The sequence below is a fragment of the Sciurus carolinensis genome, chromosome 14, assembly GCF_902686445.1.
Source record: "Sciurus carolinensis chromosome 14, mSciCar1.2, whole genome shotgun sequence".
Taxonomy (NCBI): Eukaryota; Metazoa; Chordata; class Mammalia; order Rodentia; family Sciuridae; genus Sciurus; species Sciurus carolinensis.
In genome coordinates, this window is record NC_062226.1 from 8,071,180 (window position 1) to 8,088,558 (window position 17,379).

The window sequence follows — 17,379 nt, forward strand, 5'->3', positions numbered from 1 at the left end:
AGCGCTGCCCTGACTTTCTCTCTATGCCCTAGGACATCTGACCCCTCCAAGCACCCAATGGCCCCCAGGTCTTGTACTGACTGGATGCAGCCAAGAAATAGGGGAGGATGGGCTTCCCTGGCAGCTCAGTAGGGGGACAGTGCGGGCGCCACATACTGTGTCCCTTGAAAGTTCTCAGCGTTAGATAACATTTCCAAACAGAAATTCTTCACTGATCCTTCCCTTCTCCCTCTGTGATATGTGTGTCATGGGTCAGCTGTTGCCTCTGCTGTGGGATTAGGAGAGCTCCCAGAGGCCAGTTTGGTTACTCAGAAAAGGATCTCTTTTCACCAGGGCTCTGAGGAAAGTTGAGAGCACCACTTCCTAGGTCAGCCAAATGCTCCCCACGTGGATTTTTCCAAGTGCAGGCAGAGTAGGGTAGAGCTCTTGAGTTAGCTTCAAGTTCAGGCTCTTCTACTTACTAGTCAAGTTGCTCTGGCAGAACGGTTAGCCTTTCTAAATCTCAGTTTTCTAATCTGCGAAATGGGAGGACAATAACACCCATCTCCGTAGCAGCTGAGCCAAGTGCTTTCCAATTCACAGAATTCTTGCAGTCACCCTACAGTGCAGACACAGTCACATATCCCCATCTTATATGTGAGGAAATCGAGGAGGGGGCGAAGTGTGAAGCCAAGAGGCTAGTCAGTGCCAGCCCGGGACTCCAGAAAACATTAGTCACTGGGTATCATGAGCCATGACAATCAGAATTGCACAGAGGGGACAGCAGGGACTCAAATGATTTCCCTGTTCTGGACACATTCTGCCAAGGTTTTTCAGGAAATCCCAGAGGGCAGAGTCAGTGCTACAGCAACTACTACCCACACAGGGCCTTCTAGGAGCCCAAGGGGCTTTACATCTGGGGCCACCTGCAGCACGTCTGCATCCTAGAAGTCCATATCAAGGAGACATGCAGACACATGGACCAAGCATACGACCCTCACAGGCAAGCACCCCACCCCTCCCACCTGCCCACAGGCGTTACTGCTCTGCCTTTCAGCATCCCTTCCAGAATCTCAGAGCAGAGAAAATGGAGCTTCCTCAGTGCTGCAGGAGGACCAGAGGCCAGGACTGTCCTAGGATCACAGAGGGAGAGACACGGAGTGGCCACCAGCAAGCCTGGCCGTGGTGGTGAATCCTGTGCCACACAACACTGGTGCACTAATTCCTTTGGCCCCCGTGGGCTCCCTGAGCTCTCGGAGGCATTTTGAAAGCTGCTGTGAAATATGTGCTTCTCTAGCACAGGCCTCTGCAGCTGCTGAAGCTACAGTTTCCCTGCTGCAGCTGGCAGCCCTGGCCATGGTGGCTCATGGTTTTGGCTCATGAGCTCCGGGCAGCTCAGACTTACCAGAGGCTCTGACTTACTTCATGGGCCTGGTTAACAAACATATAAAGCGCACCATCCTGGAGGACTGCACACGGCACTGCTGCAAGCTTAGCTCACAGGTGCAGCAAAAAGCCCACTGTGATTTAAAAAGCGCCCACTGGACTAAATGAGGCACACACTTTGTCCCACTTCATTATCACCACAACCCTCACAGGCAGGTTCTAAGGTTAGCATCACATTTTATAGATAGGAAAACTAAGGCTCAGAGAGGTTAATTTGCCCAAGGTTACACAGTTAAGTGATTTTGGTGGGACCTGGATCCAGGACCGTCAGCCTCCAAAGCCCATGTCTTTTTCCACCTTATGGCAGTGTCTTGTGCAAGGCTCCTCTTATCCTGATGCTGTCCCTGGGTCCCTATCCCCCATGGCCCCAGCAGTCAAGTCTGCTCTTACTGTCCTCTGGAATGCTGCACTACCCCATCTGAGAGCCTTGTGCTCATCGGCCTTGATGCATGGCTCACTGTCCACAGAAACCCACCTCGGAGGCAGAAGAGGCAGGATGGTTACATCTCTTCCAGATATTGTGTCCCAGCAGCTACGCAGCACACCTGTGGTAATGTGGCTAGTGCAAGGTGGAACTGGGATATTAAACACCTGCATGCCTGGCTGAGCTGTGGCACTGGCCCCCATCAGAACTTCAGTTCCAGCATTGGGGGGGGGGGCTCAGAGAAACGTTCGTCTGCCTGACTGAGGTACCACATCTTCTGCATCCCTGTTTGCAGACTCCCTTAGGGCTGCAGAATTTGTGCTCAGGTCCTCACTGTCTGCACTGCGCCACACTTGAGCAATCCCTGAGCTGACATCTGAGAGATGGCATCTGGTAGCTACAATAGAACAAACAGAAAGCAACTCCACCCAAGGCAGGTACATTCAGCCTCTGGCCTCTCTCTGAATCATAGCCCATTTAATCTGGAATGTTCTCAATTGACAACAGACAGATGGGGGTGGGGCCCTGCAGTGTAGAGCCCATAGCCCAGCAAGATGAGGCAGGCAGACAGTAAATATTTATACCAACACACTGTGATGGGAGAGTCCGCTAAAGAGGGGACTCATGGAGCTCAGAGTGTTCTCAACGTGGGTGGTGCTTGCCCCCATTTTACAGAAGCAGAAACTGAGGCTCAGGAGCACAGTGACTGTCCCATGGTTTCACCAGTAGGCCAAAGGGCAAGGATTCAAGCCCGATCTGTGCTCATCCCAGCCCAGCCTACTACCATCCTGCACAATCATGTGGCAGAAAGCCCCAGAAAGGATCAATTCACTGAACAGTGCATTTTTTTTTTCTGTGAATTTATATAAAACACCCCAAATAGGAGGGTTATTCAGCTGTGGGCGGCTTGGAGTTTGTGGTGATAGATAGGCCATGAAAGAAACCTTTTCTGGGGGCTGTTTCTATGACAAAACTATATTCCCTCACCTTTAATAACAGCTTTGGTGGCTGGGCACTTAGAATGCTACAATGTCCTGTTCCATGTACACATCAACTGTGAGACACATTCTGATCACAAGAATGTTAAAATGTTGGGTGGGGGAGCCAGGCCCCCGACAATCCAGCTATTGTGTCAGGTCCTTTCCCTGGCAACATCAGCCTGTGCTGGGGCCAGCAGGCCCAGAGCCTCAATCCCCTCTGCTACCCGGCCCTCCCACAGGCAGGCCAAGACCACCACAGAGAAGCCCAGAACCTGCCTGACTCCAGCATGCCCAAAGCTCCACCTAAGGTGGTCCCAATCCACCCTCCACCAGGGAAAGGTCCTGTCTGCCTTAACCATTGCCAAACTTCCAACACCCACCCTGAGCCAGGCAGAGAAGAGATCTGTGCAATAAACGAACCAATGAAGTCGTGGAGTAAACCTCAGACCCAGGTCTCAAGCAAACAAGCCCTCCACCCAGGCTATACACCAGGCCTCTAATGATTTTTCTAGGGCATGTCCCCTGCCCCAAATCCGCACCCTGAGTGGATCGGGGCCCTTGAGTGCCCCATCTGGGTGCTACCATCTGCTTTAGGTAAGCTTGAGGCTGTGAGCCCCTTGAGGGCAGGTACCTCTCCTGCTTTTCTCTGCTCTATCTCCAGCCCCTGGCACAGAATGAATGAAGTCCTAGAATTCCTATTCAGTGACCCAGGTGCCATCCTGGACTGAACACTGAGGGTAATACACCTCTGAATCCATGTCCACGCTCACTGGGACTTTAAGAAGCTCACAGGCAGCCAGCTAGGTGCATTCTAAGACCTGCGTGCTGGGTTGGAGGCAGACATGTCCACTTTTGCAAGCTGGAGGAAGGTGGGGATCTCACTACAAATGGATGCCTTCACAGAGAAGTGGCCTTGTGAGATCACCTGAAGGGAAGACAGGCCTGCATCAGGTGGAGCAGTACGTGAAAGCGCTAGAGGCAGAAAGCACCACACGTGGTAAGGCTGGGAGGCTGGCTCTGTTTGCAAGTAGGACGCTGACACTATCCATTGTGAGTTTTGGAAAGGCAGCCTTGGATGTGCGTGTGGACAGCCAGGGAGAGAGTCCCCAAAGGCAGGGAGCCAGCTACAACTGTGTGGGCAAGAAAGCTGGCTTTAAGCCCAGTTCCACCCCTTGGCAGCTCTGTGGTCCTGGGCAAGTGACTGTGTCCCTTGCCTCTGTGCTCATCTGTGAAATGGGGATAACCATAGCCCCTGGCTTGCAGAGGGATCAGTGTGAAGTAGGCACAAAAAGAGCCTTTTCCAGTACTCAAGAAACAAGTCCGTTCTGACAGGCCAAGGTGGCCCTGGTGGCCTTGGTGCCAGCTGTTCAGCTGTGCCCAGAAGAGCAACTCCAGGTAAAGCCTGGATTTCCCAGGAAGCCACCCTGAGGCAGTGCTGTCCAGCCAGCCCCTGACTTCTCCCTCTTGTCTGAGGCTCTCTCAGTTCCAGGGCTCCAGAGCACACAGGCGCAGCCGGAAATGTGGCAGCCAGCTCAGAAGCCGGACTCTCAAATGGCTTCTGCAGACTCCCCACCTCTGCTCTGCTGGCCATGGCTCTTGGCACAGAGGGTTCAGTGCGTGGACTTTGGGGGAATCTCAAAATGGTTCCCAAATATTGCACTGTGAAAAAATAACAGCAATATCCTTGGCCCCCTGGCAAAGGCAACCAGCCTAACCACATCCCCTCCTGCCCTATGATCTCACAGGGTGACCACAACCCGCCTCCATGTGCTCAGTCCTTCCCTGGAGACTGCAGCTCACCCGTGGCAGGAGCACGAGAACCCAGGTCATTGAGCAGAACGGTCCCCACCCTCCATCACTCTTCTAGGCACATCTGGAGGGTGTCTGATCCTGAGCTAACGCTCACTCCTGTGTTCCCATCACCTGCGACAGAGCTGGACCCAGGTTGCTGCAATCCACAATGTGGTCGGGAAGACTAAATGAATGGGTGATGGAAGGCTGGATGGGGGACAAATGGTGCATTTGTGGATCTTCTGAGGGCTGAGCTGGTGGGGTTTGGGAACTGACTGCAGCCTCCCTGGGAGCCTGCACAGCCTTCTGGTGATGGATGATTCACAGGATCCCAGGCTGGGAGGCATGGCAGTTGGAGATCTGGTTATTCCCTCCCTGGCCTCCAGGATGGGAGTGAATCACAGAGGACAAATGATGTACAGTCCCTTCTCCAGGTTTTCCAAGGTGAGGCTGCCACTGCTCATCCAAGATGCCCATTCTGGGGTCTCACCACTTGCAAGATCAAGAAGCTCTTTCTAATATCCAACAAAACCCCACCTTGTGCTGACCTGAATGCCATTTCTACTCATCCAGGCAACAGTAAGAAGTAATCTCATCCTGGCCATTGGACAAACAAACAAACAGACACCTTTTATTCACTCTGGTTGGAGAGGCAGCCTTGGTGGGAAGGAGGGCCTGGGGCTGGCAGTGTCAGCGAAATCCAGTCCTGACATTTACTCCAAGTGCCAGCAGCGACCTCACCTTTCCAGACCTGGGTTTCCTCTACTGCCTCGGGCTGACAAGACCTTTCTCCTAGGTAAGGGCCACAGGATGCGTGGCCTCCCTGGACACTTTTGAGAATGAAGCGGGGTGCTGTGAATAATCACACAGGACAATAGGCCCCAGGGGGAGTCAAACAGTATGCATGACCCTCTGCTTAAGGTTGAGAGTCAATGAGATGGAGGGCAGAGGGGTACACCAATTTACAGCAAACGCCAGCTGCTATCCCCAATACTGTTGGTCAACTGGCCAGCTGGGCCCTTTTGGGCCTTTTTCTTCATCTGACTCCCTCTTGCATCCTGGGTCAACAGACAGTTTGGGTACACTCTGCCAGCATGCCAGCCAGGCCTTTGCAGCAACAACCATTCGTCAGTGCTGAAGTTTCCACTGTTTCTCTTCTACCCTGATGTTGGGCTAATGACCCTGACTCATGCTCTGGTCCATCAGACTCACTTAAGCACAGCTTGAGTTTCTAGCTTCCTAGAACCTGAATACCAAGGGCTAGCGGGCACACAGGGGCCAGGTGGTGGTTTCAGATGTGCTGGCTGCTTTGGCTGAGGCCCTTCTCAGGACTTCTGTGCAGCTGCGATGCCTCTAGCCTAGACTCGTTTTCAGCTGTTGCTCAGGGACCAAGGGGGTGGTGCTGCCTCGAGAGAGGGTGTCTGTGTGTCCTCCAGGCAGGACCCTGCCTGGTCTGATGAAGAAGCAGCTCCTGACAGCCAGTCTTAATTTGGAGGCTTCTCTGCAGTCTCCAATCCTGGGGATCCTAAGAGTGCTCCTGCCCTCCTCCTGCCTGAAAGGTCAGAGAACATTTTCTTTTGGGTTTCCTGTCACTTTGGTACGTTCATAGCACATGTGCTTGGGATTCTGTTGCCAGCCCTGCTACTTAGTACTACTGTGATTTGTGCAAATGATTCAGTCTTCGACTCTCACGAATTTCCTTACCTGCAAATGGGATGGCTGTCAGCCCCACTGCCAGACGTAACAGCATCTTTGTGGAGACTAGAAAATAGCTGTGACACACACGCACAAGACCACAAATGTATGTAGTACACCTTGAGTTTAAGAGTGCACAACCATGGCCACCATGCTGACGGCCAGGGCCTCCTCCCAGCACTTTTGGGAGGATTGAGACAACGTATGTAAGGTGCTGGGGTCATCGTGGTTATTGGCTAGTTATCATTTTTACAATTTGAACTTTTCTCATTCCTAACCTTTGGGATGAGAACCCCTAAGTGGACACCAAGCCAGCAGCTTCTGCCACAGGGTAGGACAAACTTCATTGTACCAAAATGTCACTTCTTCCCAAAAAGTGGCCCATAGACTGGGCTGCAGGGCTAGGGTGGTGAGAGGGTTGTGGATGCATAGTGTGTGGCACCACCACACAGGCCAAGCAGGGACACTCAGAAGCAGCCCCCTGAAGGAGCCTGGGTGGGACCGAGCCCTGGGTAGGCACCCTCCCTCTGTGCAGAGGCTGTCACGCGGCATGGTCACCAGCCTCACTGTGGGGAGGGAAACCCTGCACGGTGGAAATTCCTCACAACACAATATGGAAAAGAGATTCCAAGGAACCGTTTTTACTTTAATTTTGAAGCCAAGGAAAACAGTTGGATTTGCTTTTCTTTGTTGGTCATAGGAAGAAACTGAGGAGCTTGGCCTTGATAGGAACTGAGCTCTTCTCCAGGCCTAAGACGGCTGGAATGCTGGGGGTTACTTCTCTTGGGATGCAATTAGTTGAATAAATATCAAGAGAGCAAAAGTAAACACACTCATTACTGCCCATTCAGAACTGCCAAACTAGCAAAAGGCTGGGGGGTTGGAATCTTTAAGGAAAATAAATGCCTCAGAGGCCAAGGGCAGTGCAGGTCACAGCTCTGGGTGTGAGGGAGCTGGGCTCCAGCTGCTCAGCTAGGGTTCTTACCTGCCATGTGGTCCTGGGCAAGTCACCCTGCCTATCTGGGCTTCAGCATCTCCACCGATCAAATGTGGGGTATGACAACCCCACTGTGCTACCTGGAACAATATGTGTCAGGCCCCAGGCACAGTGTCCCTTTCCCTTCCTTTCTGTAAGTCAATTCAGCTCCAGGTCACCCCACTAAGCTCAGGTCCTATGAATATGGGACAGTGAGACCCTGAATCAATTGTGCAGCTTCAACACTGGTCCCACCACCAACAGTGTGCTCTCAAGCGTCACCTGACACTTTTGTGAACTTCTGTTTCCTCACCTAAAAATGGCATAATGCTAATAACTAGATCTGAATGTTGGAATGATCAAAGGGGATAATGTGTCTTCAAAGAGTCTTGAGGACCTGAGGCCATGTGAAAGTGCGGGTTGTCAAGTTTGGTTGACTTTTAACCTGACCATTGAAAGAAATGCTCTTTCAAACATCACAGTCTACAACTGCACCCTGGCTCTGGCCTTCCCACCCGTGCAGGACTGGAGCAGGCAGCTCAGGCTCTGTCAGGTAGTGGACTGTTTCCGGGTGAGGTGACTCGGGCCTGGATGGAGAACCTCCTCTGTGAAGTGGGAGAACAGTGGTATTGTTACAGGGCAGAGGCCTGCCACAAAACTGAGGCAGTCATGGAGATCCCCGCTTTAAACCCCAATTCTTGCAGTCATGCCAGAAAGATTTCAGACATGTTGCTCAGAATACTAGGTATGAGGTTACTCACAGGAAAGAGTGGGTCCTCTCAGAGAGAAGGAGTGTGTGCTTCTAATGCTCTCCAGTTTTATTGGGAGTCCCAGGGAAGTTTCCAGAATGTCCCACCCAGGTCCATCTCTTAACTTTTGACTGACAGCAGAATGACATCAGACTTTCAAGGCACTACTATCATGACAACTGTAGGTCACTTTGGCTCACGCTGACCGTTCTAATTGAAACCTGTTCACACAAATTTTAAGGGTAATTATACTCATTTCTCTGAGTTCCAGGATCTGGTCTGTGTAAGGGTCACAGAAGTGTCCCCCCCCCCCACCTCAGGGTAATTGTTCTCATCAGCTTTCTGGCCTACCTTTCTCCTGCAGGTAGCAGGTTGTTTACTGAGCAATATAATAATATATACTTTGTACTTAATCCTGGCAGGGCTGCAGGTAAATTGCTTTTTTAAAAAAATCATGTGGGGGTCAGTACAAAGGACTCAGTTTATAGAATTTTCCCTTGCTCATGTCTCTCTGTTCCCTGTCAGAATCTCCTCAGCACACCTTGCTGCTAGTATTATTACTGTTATTCTGGTCACAGTGTTGCTATCACGTTATTCAAGTCTCTGGTTTCTGAAGTGCTTGCACTGTCCTTACCTAGTGTGCAACAAGGGTGGGAACGCCTTGTTCAAAGAAAAGGCTCAGCCTTCAGATCTCAGGCCCAAGTGCAAGAGCTTCCCAGGAGGCCATGAGAACCCACGCTTGGGAGGGAACTGAACTCAGATAGCACAGCCCTCCTGGGTCTGAAGGCTTGGGAAAGTTTGGAAATCAAGACTTTTCTGGAGCCAGGTTGCCTCCCTGGGCCTCTGGCAGTATCTTGGCCGTGGCAGAGCAGCACAGAGGTTTTTGTCACCAGCCACAGCAGGTGAGCAGCCTATTAAGGTGTGGCAGGCCTGCCCTAGCCTGGGGGTTGCTCCTCCCCATTGTTCTGGGCAGGCGTGGCCACCAGTATGGGAGGGAGCCGCCAAAGCGCTTTGGAAACCAGGCAAACACTCACAAACGCAGCTGTTTCCACTGACGTCACCACAGCCCCACCTCCCAGCAGAACCCGAACCAGAAGCTCTCTGACATCTCTTTCCAGCTGGCCAGAGAGGCCCCAGTCAGCCCGTTCATCGGAACCATGAATGGGCTTTGGCATTCAGTGGGATACAGCTCAGCTCGGCCCTCAGAGCATACAGTCTGCTCTGTACCTGGCGGTTGGCCTGTGCTCACTGGAGAAACCCCTGGGGGTCCTTGGGGGGACACACCTTTTGGTCCTGGGGCATGGCTACAATTTTAGCACAGAGGATGTGAAACCGGAAAGTGGTCATGCTAATGTTTGTTTTCCTACTAAACATTGGGTTAAGCCCATTTCCAAATAGTTGTAAGAGTTTGGAGGTTCATGTCCTTCAGATGAGGACTGAGTCCTGGTTATGCCACCTTCTAGTTCTATGATCTTGGGCAAGTCACTTAGCCTCTCTCAGACCTTTTCCTCCTCTGTAAAATCGAAACAGGAAGAGTTTACCATCGAAGGATTCTTGTGTGAATCAAGAAAGTAGCCCAGGTCATATGAGGCAGCACTCATTAAAGAGATGCTATGGTGGCTCTGACAGGCGGCCCTCCTCTGTGCAGCTCTGACCCCCACGGGCGGCTTGTCAGGGCGCCTTGGCTCATCAGAGTCCTCTTCACAGCACTCCCACCACACAGCACCTGTTGGGGTATGTTTTTTCATTCTGTCAACAAATATTTATATTCCAGGCCACATGCTAACAGAGCAGTGGCCCAAACTGACCTGTTCTGCCTTCGTGGGGCTCACGTTCAAGGGGGCTAGGTGGGGGCAGCATACATCTGATGAGAAAGGCTCTGGAGCGGGAAGGTGGAGAGGTCACAATCTTAAATGAGCAGGGAAGTTCTCCTGAGAAGATGGTATTTCAGCGAAGACCCACAGGCTGTGAGGCGCGAGAGTGAAGATTGGGGGCAGAAGCGCAGGAAACGGCAGGTACAAAGGCCCCAGTCAGAGGTGTGCTTGGCGACCTGCAAGGATGGGCCAGAGGCTGGAGGGCATGATGAAGAGCACGGGGGTCAGAGGTGAGACCAGGGGGCCAGGTCAGGGAGGACCTCAGAATTTTCAGCTTCACTTCAAGATGGGTAGTCACTGCAAGGGTTCGAGTAGAAGAGTGACCCGATCTGACTTTTGTAAAGGATCCTTCTGGCTTCTGCGTTGAGGACAGACTTTAGGGTGGGCAGGGGAACAGTTACTGGCTGTTGCAAATACTTGGATTTAGAAGGGCTCGTTGGACTACTGCAACAGCCCAGGTGGAGGCAGGCTGTACCAGGGTGGCAGCAAGAGGTGGGGCGAAGTGGGAGCATCCTGGGGTGTTTCTAGGATATTGCTCTCAGAATTTGGTGGTAAGTAGATGCGGGGTACAAAAGATAGAAAGGAGTTCGAGGACAAGGTCAAGGTTTTTGGCCTGACTGACTAGAATGAAGTTGCCTTTTACTCACATAGGAAAAATGGTTTGAAGTAGATGGTAGGCGGGTGGGAGATGTGGGAAGAAAGAGGATATGCGTAGTATGAGACGCCTAGTAGACAGTGGAGGAGAATAATCAAAGGGCGGTGGGGCAGGGTCTGGAGGCCAGGGCAGACACAGCCGCTGGTGTGAGCCATGTTTGAAGGCCACCAGGGCTGGAAGAGATTTCCAAGGTAAAGAGAATCTGGGGACAGGGCTCCTGGTCCCTGACATGAAGAAGACAGGCCTGAGGAAGCCAAGCAGGGGCAGTTGGGAAGCCAGGAAGATAGGCGGCTCCAAAAGGAAGACCAAGAAAGGAGCTGCCAACTCTGTCCACAGGGCTGGCAGCAAACACTAATGAGGACCAGAGCGGGCCATTCCACTGGGCAGGTCGAGTCCACTGGTGACCTGCTAGAGCACCCAGGGTGCTGGACATGGGCAGGGCTGATAGGTGGGTTCAAGAGGGAATAGGGGGAGGGGCTTTCGGGAACCCTGAGTACAGGAAGCTCTTTGGAGGGCTTTGCCAAAAGGGGAGCAGAATGGAACAGTATCTGTAGAGGGGCTGAGGTCAGGAGAGGCTCTTCTGCAAGTTGAAGCAGCAGGAGGAGTGGAGGAGATGATGATGTGGAATCCAGGAGGCTGCTGGAGCGATGCCACCAAAGGGCCAGAGGAGGGACCAGTGCACATCCTCCCCTCCCCTTGGCCTGCCAACTCCTGCTCATCTCTTGAGGGTCAGTGTGAAGGTCACTTTCTCAGGGAAGTGTTCCTGACCCCTTCAACTAGGTCAGTGCCCCTCATGGCCTTTTACAGCACGTGATGCTTCTGCTCACAGTGCGTGAGAACTCTGACGTGTGGAAGCCCCATGAGGGCAGGGGCTGGATGGTACACTGCTCTGCACACTGGAATGTCCAATGGACCTCAGGATGAATGGTCCAAGAATAGAAACGAAACAAATCTGGAGACACGTGTCTGGTTTGTGGTCCCGTTTGATTTAATCACGTTGCAATAATTGGGACTGTGCAGTCACTGGCTGATACAAATATTTGGATTTAGAAGAGCTCAGTTGTTTGTTCCTGTTTGGTACTCTGTAGCTTAGCTAACACATAGACCAGAGCCACGTGACCGGACACATCCTTCTACTGACATTGTCCACTATAACCCAACACATTCCAAGTTGTGTCTAGCAATTCATTCATTAAACAAATGTTTGCTGAAAGCCTGCTCATGGTCTAGGGATATAAAGTCAAGTCAGACCTAGTACCTGCCCTTATGGACCTCAGCTCCAGGAGAGGAGGCCACACTGCAGTGTGAAAGACCACAGCTGTAACAGGAGCTTCAGGGGAAGGCTCAGGGGCTGTCAGTGCCCCAGATGAGGGCATGTGACAGTCAGAGGACTGCAAGTCAGAAAAGGGAGATGGGACTCCCTCTGCCTCCTCTTCCCTGCTTCAAGCTGCCCTGGAGGTGAATCTCAGGCTCCAAGAGTGGCAGGGCCAGGCCCCTGACATCTGGATGCCCAGGCCCTCCCTTTTCCTCTCTACTTGCTGGGCCTGCTAGCTCCTGTTGCTTCAGAATGGCTGCCTTCCCATGTCTCCAGGAGAGTAGAATGAGGCCTCCCAAAACTGCTTCTGGGAAATGCTCTTCTGACAAGAAGGCTGGGACCCTGATGGCACAGGTTATTGGCAGGGAACCCGCCACTGATTCTCCCTTCTGTTTACTTTCAGGATTTCATAGAATCCACTCAGAAAGAATAACCACCACATTGCAAGGACCATGAGGCCACTGTGCGTGACGTGCTGGTGGCTGGGACTGCTGGCCACCCTGGGAGCTGCTGCAGGCCCCGAGGATGGTTTCGAGGGCACAGAGGAGGGCTCGCAGAGAGAGTTCATTTACCTGAACAGGTACAAGCGGGCGGGCGAGTCCCAGGACAAGTGCACCTACACCTTCATTGTGCCCCAGCAGCGGGTCACAGGTGCCATCTGCGTCAACTCCAAGGAGCCTGAGGTGCTCCTGGAGAACCGCGTGCACAAGCAGGAGCTGGAGCTGCTCAACAGCGAGCTGCTCAAGCAGAAGCGGCAGATCGAGACCCTGCAGCAGCTGGTGGAGGTGGACGGCGGCATCGTGAGTGAGGTGAAGCTGCTGCGCAAGGAGAGCCGCAACATGAACTCGCGCGTCACGCAGCTCTACATGCAGCTCCTGCACGAGATCATCCGCAAACGGGACAATGCGCTGGAGCTCTCCCAGCTGGAGAACAGGATCCTGAACCAGACGGCTGACATGCTGCAGCTGGCCAGCAAGTACAAGGACCTGGAGCACAAGTATCAGCACCTGGCCACGCTGGCCCACAACCAGTCAGAGGTCATTGCTCAGCTCGAGGAGCACTGCCAGAGGGTGCCCGCAGCCAGGCCTGTGCCCCAGCCGCCCCCTGCCACCCCACCCCGGGTCTACCAGCCACCCACCTACAACCGTATCATCAACCAGATCTCCACCAACGAGATCCAGAGTGACCAGAACCTGAAGGTGCTGCCACCCCCTCTGCCCACCATGCCTGCCCTCACCAGCCTCCCATCCTCCACTGACAAGCCGTCGGGTAAGTCTTTCCGGGATCCCATCCCACTTGGGCCTCAGAGCCAGGCGCCAGGCTTCCCTTGGCTGTGACCACAAGTGGGGGAAGAGCCATGGCCAGTTGAGATCAGGCCAAAGACTTGCACAATCCTCTGGCAATCCCTTGGGCAGGCCGCTGGAGCCAGTGGGATAAGGGGAACTACATTGCTTTGATACATTTTAAAGGTAGAACCGGGAAACGGAGCAAACACCCCCCTGGCTTCTGAGAGGAGAGAAGGGAGGCCCATACTTCCCAGGCTCTGCAGGAGATGCTCTGTGTTGGCAGCTGGGATGTCTCTCCTCCAGGCTTAGGGAAGGGCAGGGCCCGGAGTTGGCACTCTCTAAATGTCATCCCATAACAGTAGGCCAAGGGAAAAGAGCATTGTTACAATAAAGGTATGTTAGCACCCTGTGGGGGCTGGGGATGGGAAGGAAGGCGTGCTTCTCAAAGCCCCAAGTTTCCTACAGTCTGCTGCTCCTAGGATTTTCAATGAGGTTTCCATATATTTTATATACACATTTCACCCTAAAATATGGTAATTCTCAGAATACCTTGATGGAGGAGAAATGGGGTCCCTGGCGGGTTAGGAATCTTATCCAAGATATGGGCGCTGGGCGTCTTGGCGTGTTACCTGATAAGCTCTGCAGGACCTGAGCAGGAGGTTAAGTACCTGGCCCACAGGCTAAGAGGGTGGGCTGCATTTTAGTTCTGGCCTTTTCACTTTAACCCTTGAGCTGACTCTTCATGCTCGAGGACTCTGAGAATCCTCAGTCTGGGTGGAGTGGGCCAGGAACCCCCTGCCAGAGCTCGGCCTGTCATTCACGCAGAGGCAGCAGCCTTCCCATTGCGCCGCCGCCAGAGGCAGATTCATCTTCACCAGAGCTAATCACACATCTGCTCCAGGGCCGTGTTTTGGGTACTGTATAAGAAGGGAAGTATTTTTACTGAAAATACCCTATTTCACATATAGTTGTCCCTGGACTTTTCTTTTATTTATTTATATGCAGTGTTGAGAATTGAACCCAGTGCCTCAAGCATGCTAGGCAAGCGGTTTTACCACTGAGCCATAGCCCCAGCCCCCACCATTTCATATTTTTAAAAATAATCACCAGTACTGGGAAGAGCATTCTCTTGCTAATTTCAGGGGGCTGAACCTGCATGCAGGAGGGTGGCCAGTGGGCAGGACAGGTGGTGCTGTTTGCAGGTCTCTGGGGGTAGAGGGTAGGTAAGTGCAAGACAGAGCATCTATCATAACATCTCATAGGAGAGTTGAGAACATGTGCCTTGGAGAGAACTGACCTGGGTTCAAATCCTGCTTTCTCCACTGACTCGTTCTGCAGTACTAGGCAAGTCATTTTGTCCCTCTCAACTTCAGCTGCCTCACCTAAAGTTTCAGATAGGTTCTATTTTAATCTATCCCCAATGGACAGTTCTACAAAATCAAACACTGCAAAAACTGTGTTTATTTGTCTGTTTGTTCTCTGTGGTGCTGGGGATTGATCCCAGGGCCTTGTGTACGCTAGGCAAGTGCTTCATCGCTGAACTATACCTCCAGCCAAAAACTGTGCTGAGCCTCCTTTAATGTTGGTCTCTTCATCTTAAAACAAGGAGACCGAAACAAACAATCCCTCTTGAACTCTGGCATTCCAAGGCTGATGACTGATCCATCTGTACACACGTCTGTTTAACATCAGAAGCTCCGAAAGGGAAGGCAGGGTGTGTTAATAGGTCTTACTAGAATACCTAGAGGGCGAAATGTGCCTGTGGGCACCAAATGAAGCTCAGCTGAATGTGGTCATAATCCTGATGTGACTCAGGCTGGCTTCAGTGGCTACCCAGTAGGCCTCATCTTGCCTAAACATCTCTGGTTTCTAGCTCAACAATTTTGGACATTCCTGAGCTTGAACTAAGCTGGTAGATTCAGAGTGAAAGAATAAAGATCTGGGTTTGCATCCAGGCTCCACCTCTTGTTAGCTGTTTGCTCATGAGAAAGTTATTTAACTCCTCTGAACCTCAGATTTCTCTCTGTAAAATGTGACAAGTGCCATAACTGTCAGGTCATGTGGTGGACACTCAGTCCAGCCAGGAGGGAATGCTGTGCTCTTAAGGCGCCACAGCAATGGTGAGCCCTACTTCCTGCTCCTGTGGCACTAGGCTTGGGGAGCAGGCGAAAACTGTGGTCCCTGCTCTCAGGAACTCAGTCTGGGGAGGTGGGAAGTGCATGACTACATCTGGGATCCATCCAGCGCTCACCATGTCTATTCCCTAAAACCAGCATGTCAGTTATGACAAAGGATTTCTCTGGGAGGGAGCATCTGGTGAGGCCAAAATTTCCAGAACATTGTGAGAATTTATGGGGCCAGCATAACAAAGAACGTGAAAGTAGCGATGCAGTGACCCAAAGCCACTGTCTGGCTACTCTGGTAAGAACCTGGAGTGCTAAGTGCCTTGCAGAGGGGGAGTCTGAGGCACTGGAGACACCAAGGTAGCAAGACTGGGTGTGCCCTGAGGGGAGGGGAAGACTACTCAGAGGTGGGACCTCTGTGTTGCATGTTGAAGGGTTTTTAAGAGTTTATCAGGCAGACCTGGGAGTTGAAAACCAAGTGACTGGTGGGTCCCTGAGAGAGATGGGTCTATGCAAAGACCCAGGGACATGCCCCTGCTCCTGGCCTCACAAATGATCCCAACCTCCTGCTGCTTCATGTTCCAGCATGAGCTGTGGCACAGGTAAGGGAGCCTGTGGGCTGCTGTATCCAAGGCTCTTACCCTTTCTGTCCCACTTGAAGAAGCACCTGGCATGGGAAGGCACAGCAGTGATCTCACCTCATTATGGAGTGCACATTTGTTTACTTATTTAAAGCAATAAAATGTTGGTGCTTGATCCTTAGTAGCAAATTTCTTGTGGTCCATCTTACCACTGAGCTCCCACACAAGCAGATACCAATCTGGGAGGAGAAGGAGAGGGTCTCCCTCTACTGTGCATCCACCCAGCCAATCAGTAGAGGGCTCTTATCTGAGCTTGGACCGGTTCTAGTCCCAGAAGACAAAACCCTCTCTGTGCTCTCTCCCAACAGAGCCTTTATTCCCAGTGACATTGCTCAGCCAGGAACACCTTTGCAATTAGACACCTTCGCACCCAGGTCTCTGCAGCCTCCAGGGCTTTCACTGGGCAACCCCAGAGTCATTGCTCTTTGCCCCATTGTTCGGGGCACTCAGCCCTCAGCACGTCCTTCTCCAGGGGACTGAGGCAGCCCTATCTCCTTATCTGAAGCTGCACTACTGGCTTGTTCCTGGCCATGGTGAGACAGTAGCAGACTGGCACCAGGTCAGGGGGCCTGCTGACAGCCAGGGTGAAGGGCCCCAAGCAGCTCCTGGCTTCCCCGGCTTCTTACCTCGACTTTGTTCTGTCTCCCCCAGGGCTGGCCAGACCCACCTGGGGCATTTGGTTGGGATGAAGCTTGTGATGAGGCCTGGAGCCCTGTTCCTATGGTCCTGCTGCTGCTGTTAAAGGGGACAGCTGCAGGGATCATTCCCTAAGAAGCAAAGGAAAGGGAAGGATGGACTCTGAACTCACCCCAGAGACTGACAGGGAAGAACAGTCCGTGCTGCCACAGCACAGTGAGCCCCTATGGGAAATGAATCTTCAAAAACTAGCAGAAGTGGGCACCTTTGCCATTTTTCTCTCCTGAGACAGAGAACACAGCAGTTCAGTTGGTTTCTCAGTGGATAAAGAAGGAATCATAAAATTATAAAGTAGCAGAAACATCAGGGTCCCTCAGATTCTCCAGCTCCACCTTCTTGTTATAAAAACTGTCCATGTAGAGCAGAGACTGGTCCCTGGACTTGTAACTTCCAGGACACTGAGGTTCAGAGAGGTCAAGAAACTTAGTCAAGATGACACAGCTAGTAAGTGGCTCAGCCAAGCTCAAACCAGGTCTGTCCTAACCACTCTGGGACACTGAGGGGCTGGAGGGGCACCGGTGTGAAAATTGCTCTCTGACACTTGCCCAGGTCCAGCCACCAAGGACCTACCTGACCTTCTGTCACTGCTTCATGGTGCCGGGTTCCAGGGCAGTCCCTTGAAAAAGAACTCTTGAAAGAGCTGGTGGATGTGTTGTTAGAATGTTCATGGTGCTGACAGTCCAGAAACTGCACAGCGAGACCACCAGGACCACCCGTCTCCCCCAGCCCACAGAAGCAGGGAGTGCAGC

At 52.3% G+C, this 17,379-nt stretch overlaps 2 protein-coding genes across 12 annotated transcripts in view; one reads left to right on the top strand and one right to left on the bottom strand.

The window, feature by feature from the left end:
- The window catches only part of Ralgps1 (Ral GEF with PH domain and SH3 binding motif 1), a 245,413-nt gene that overhangs the window by 79,816 nt on the left and 148,218 nt on the right, over window positions 1–17,379 (bottom strand). The gene's annotated exons all lie outside the window — the stretch shown is intronic.
- Angptl2 (angiopoietin like 2) overlaps window positions 1–17,379 on the top strand; it is a 33,483-nt gene that overhangs the window by 1,098 nt on the left and 15,006 nt on the right. Inside the window, exons 2-3 of one of the 3 annotated variants that reach the window (XM_047523699.1) lie at window positions 4,575–5,416; window positions 12,288–13,153. In XM_047523699.1, the coding sequence (XP_047379655.1) occupies window positions 12,337–13,153 (817 nt within the window). In that variant the 5' untranslated portion in view covers window positions 4,575–5,416; window positions 12,288–12,336. Of the gene's footprint in view, window positions 1–4,574; window positions 5,417–5,559; window positions 6,180–12,287; window positions 13,154–17,379 lie in introns of those variants that run through there. The other 2 variants (XM_047523700.1, XM_047523698.1) reach the window with 2 other exon arrangements.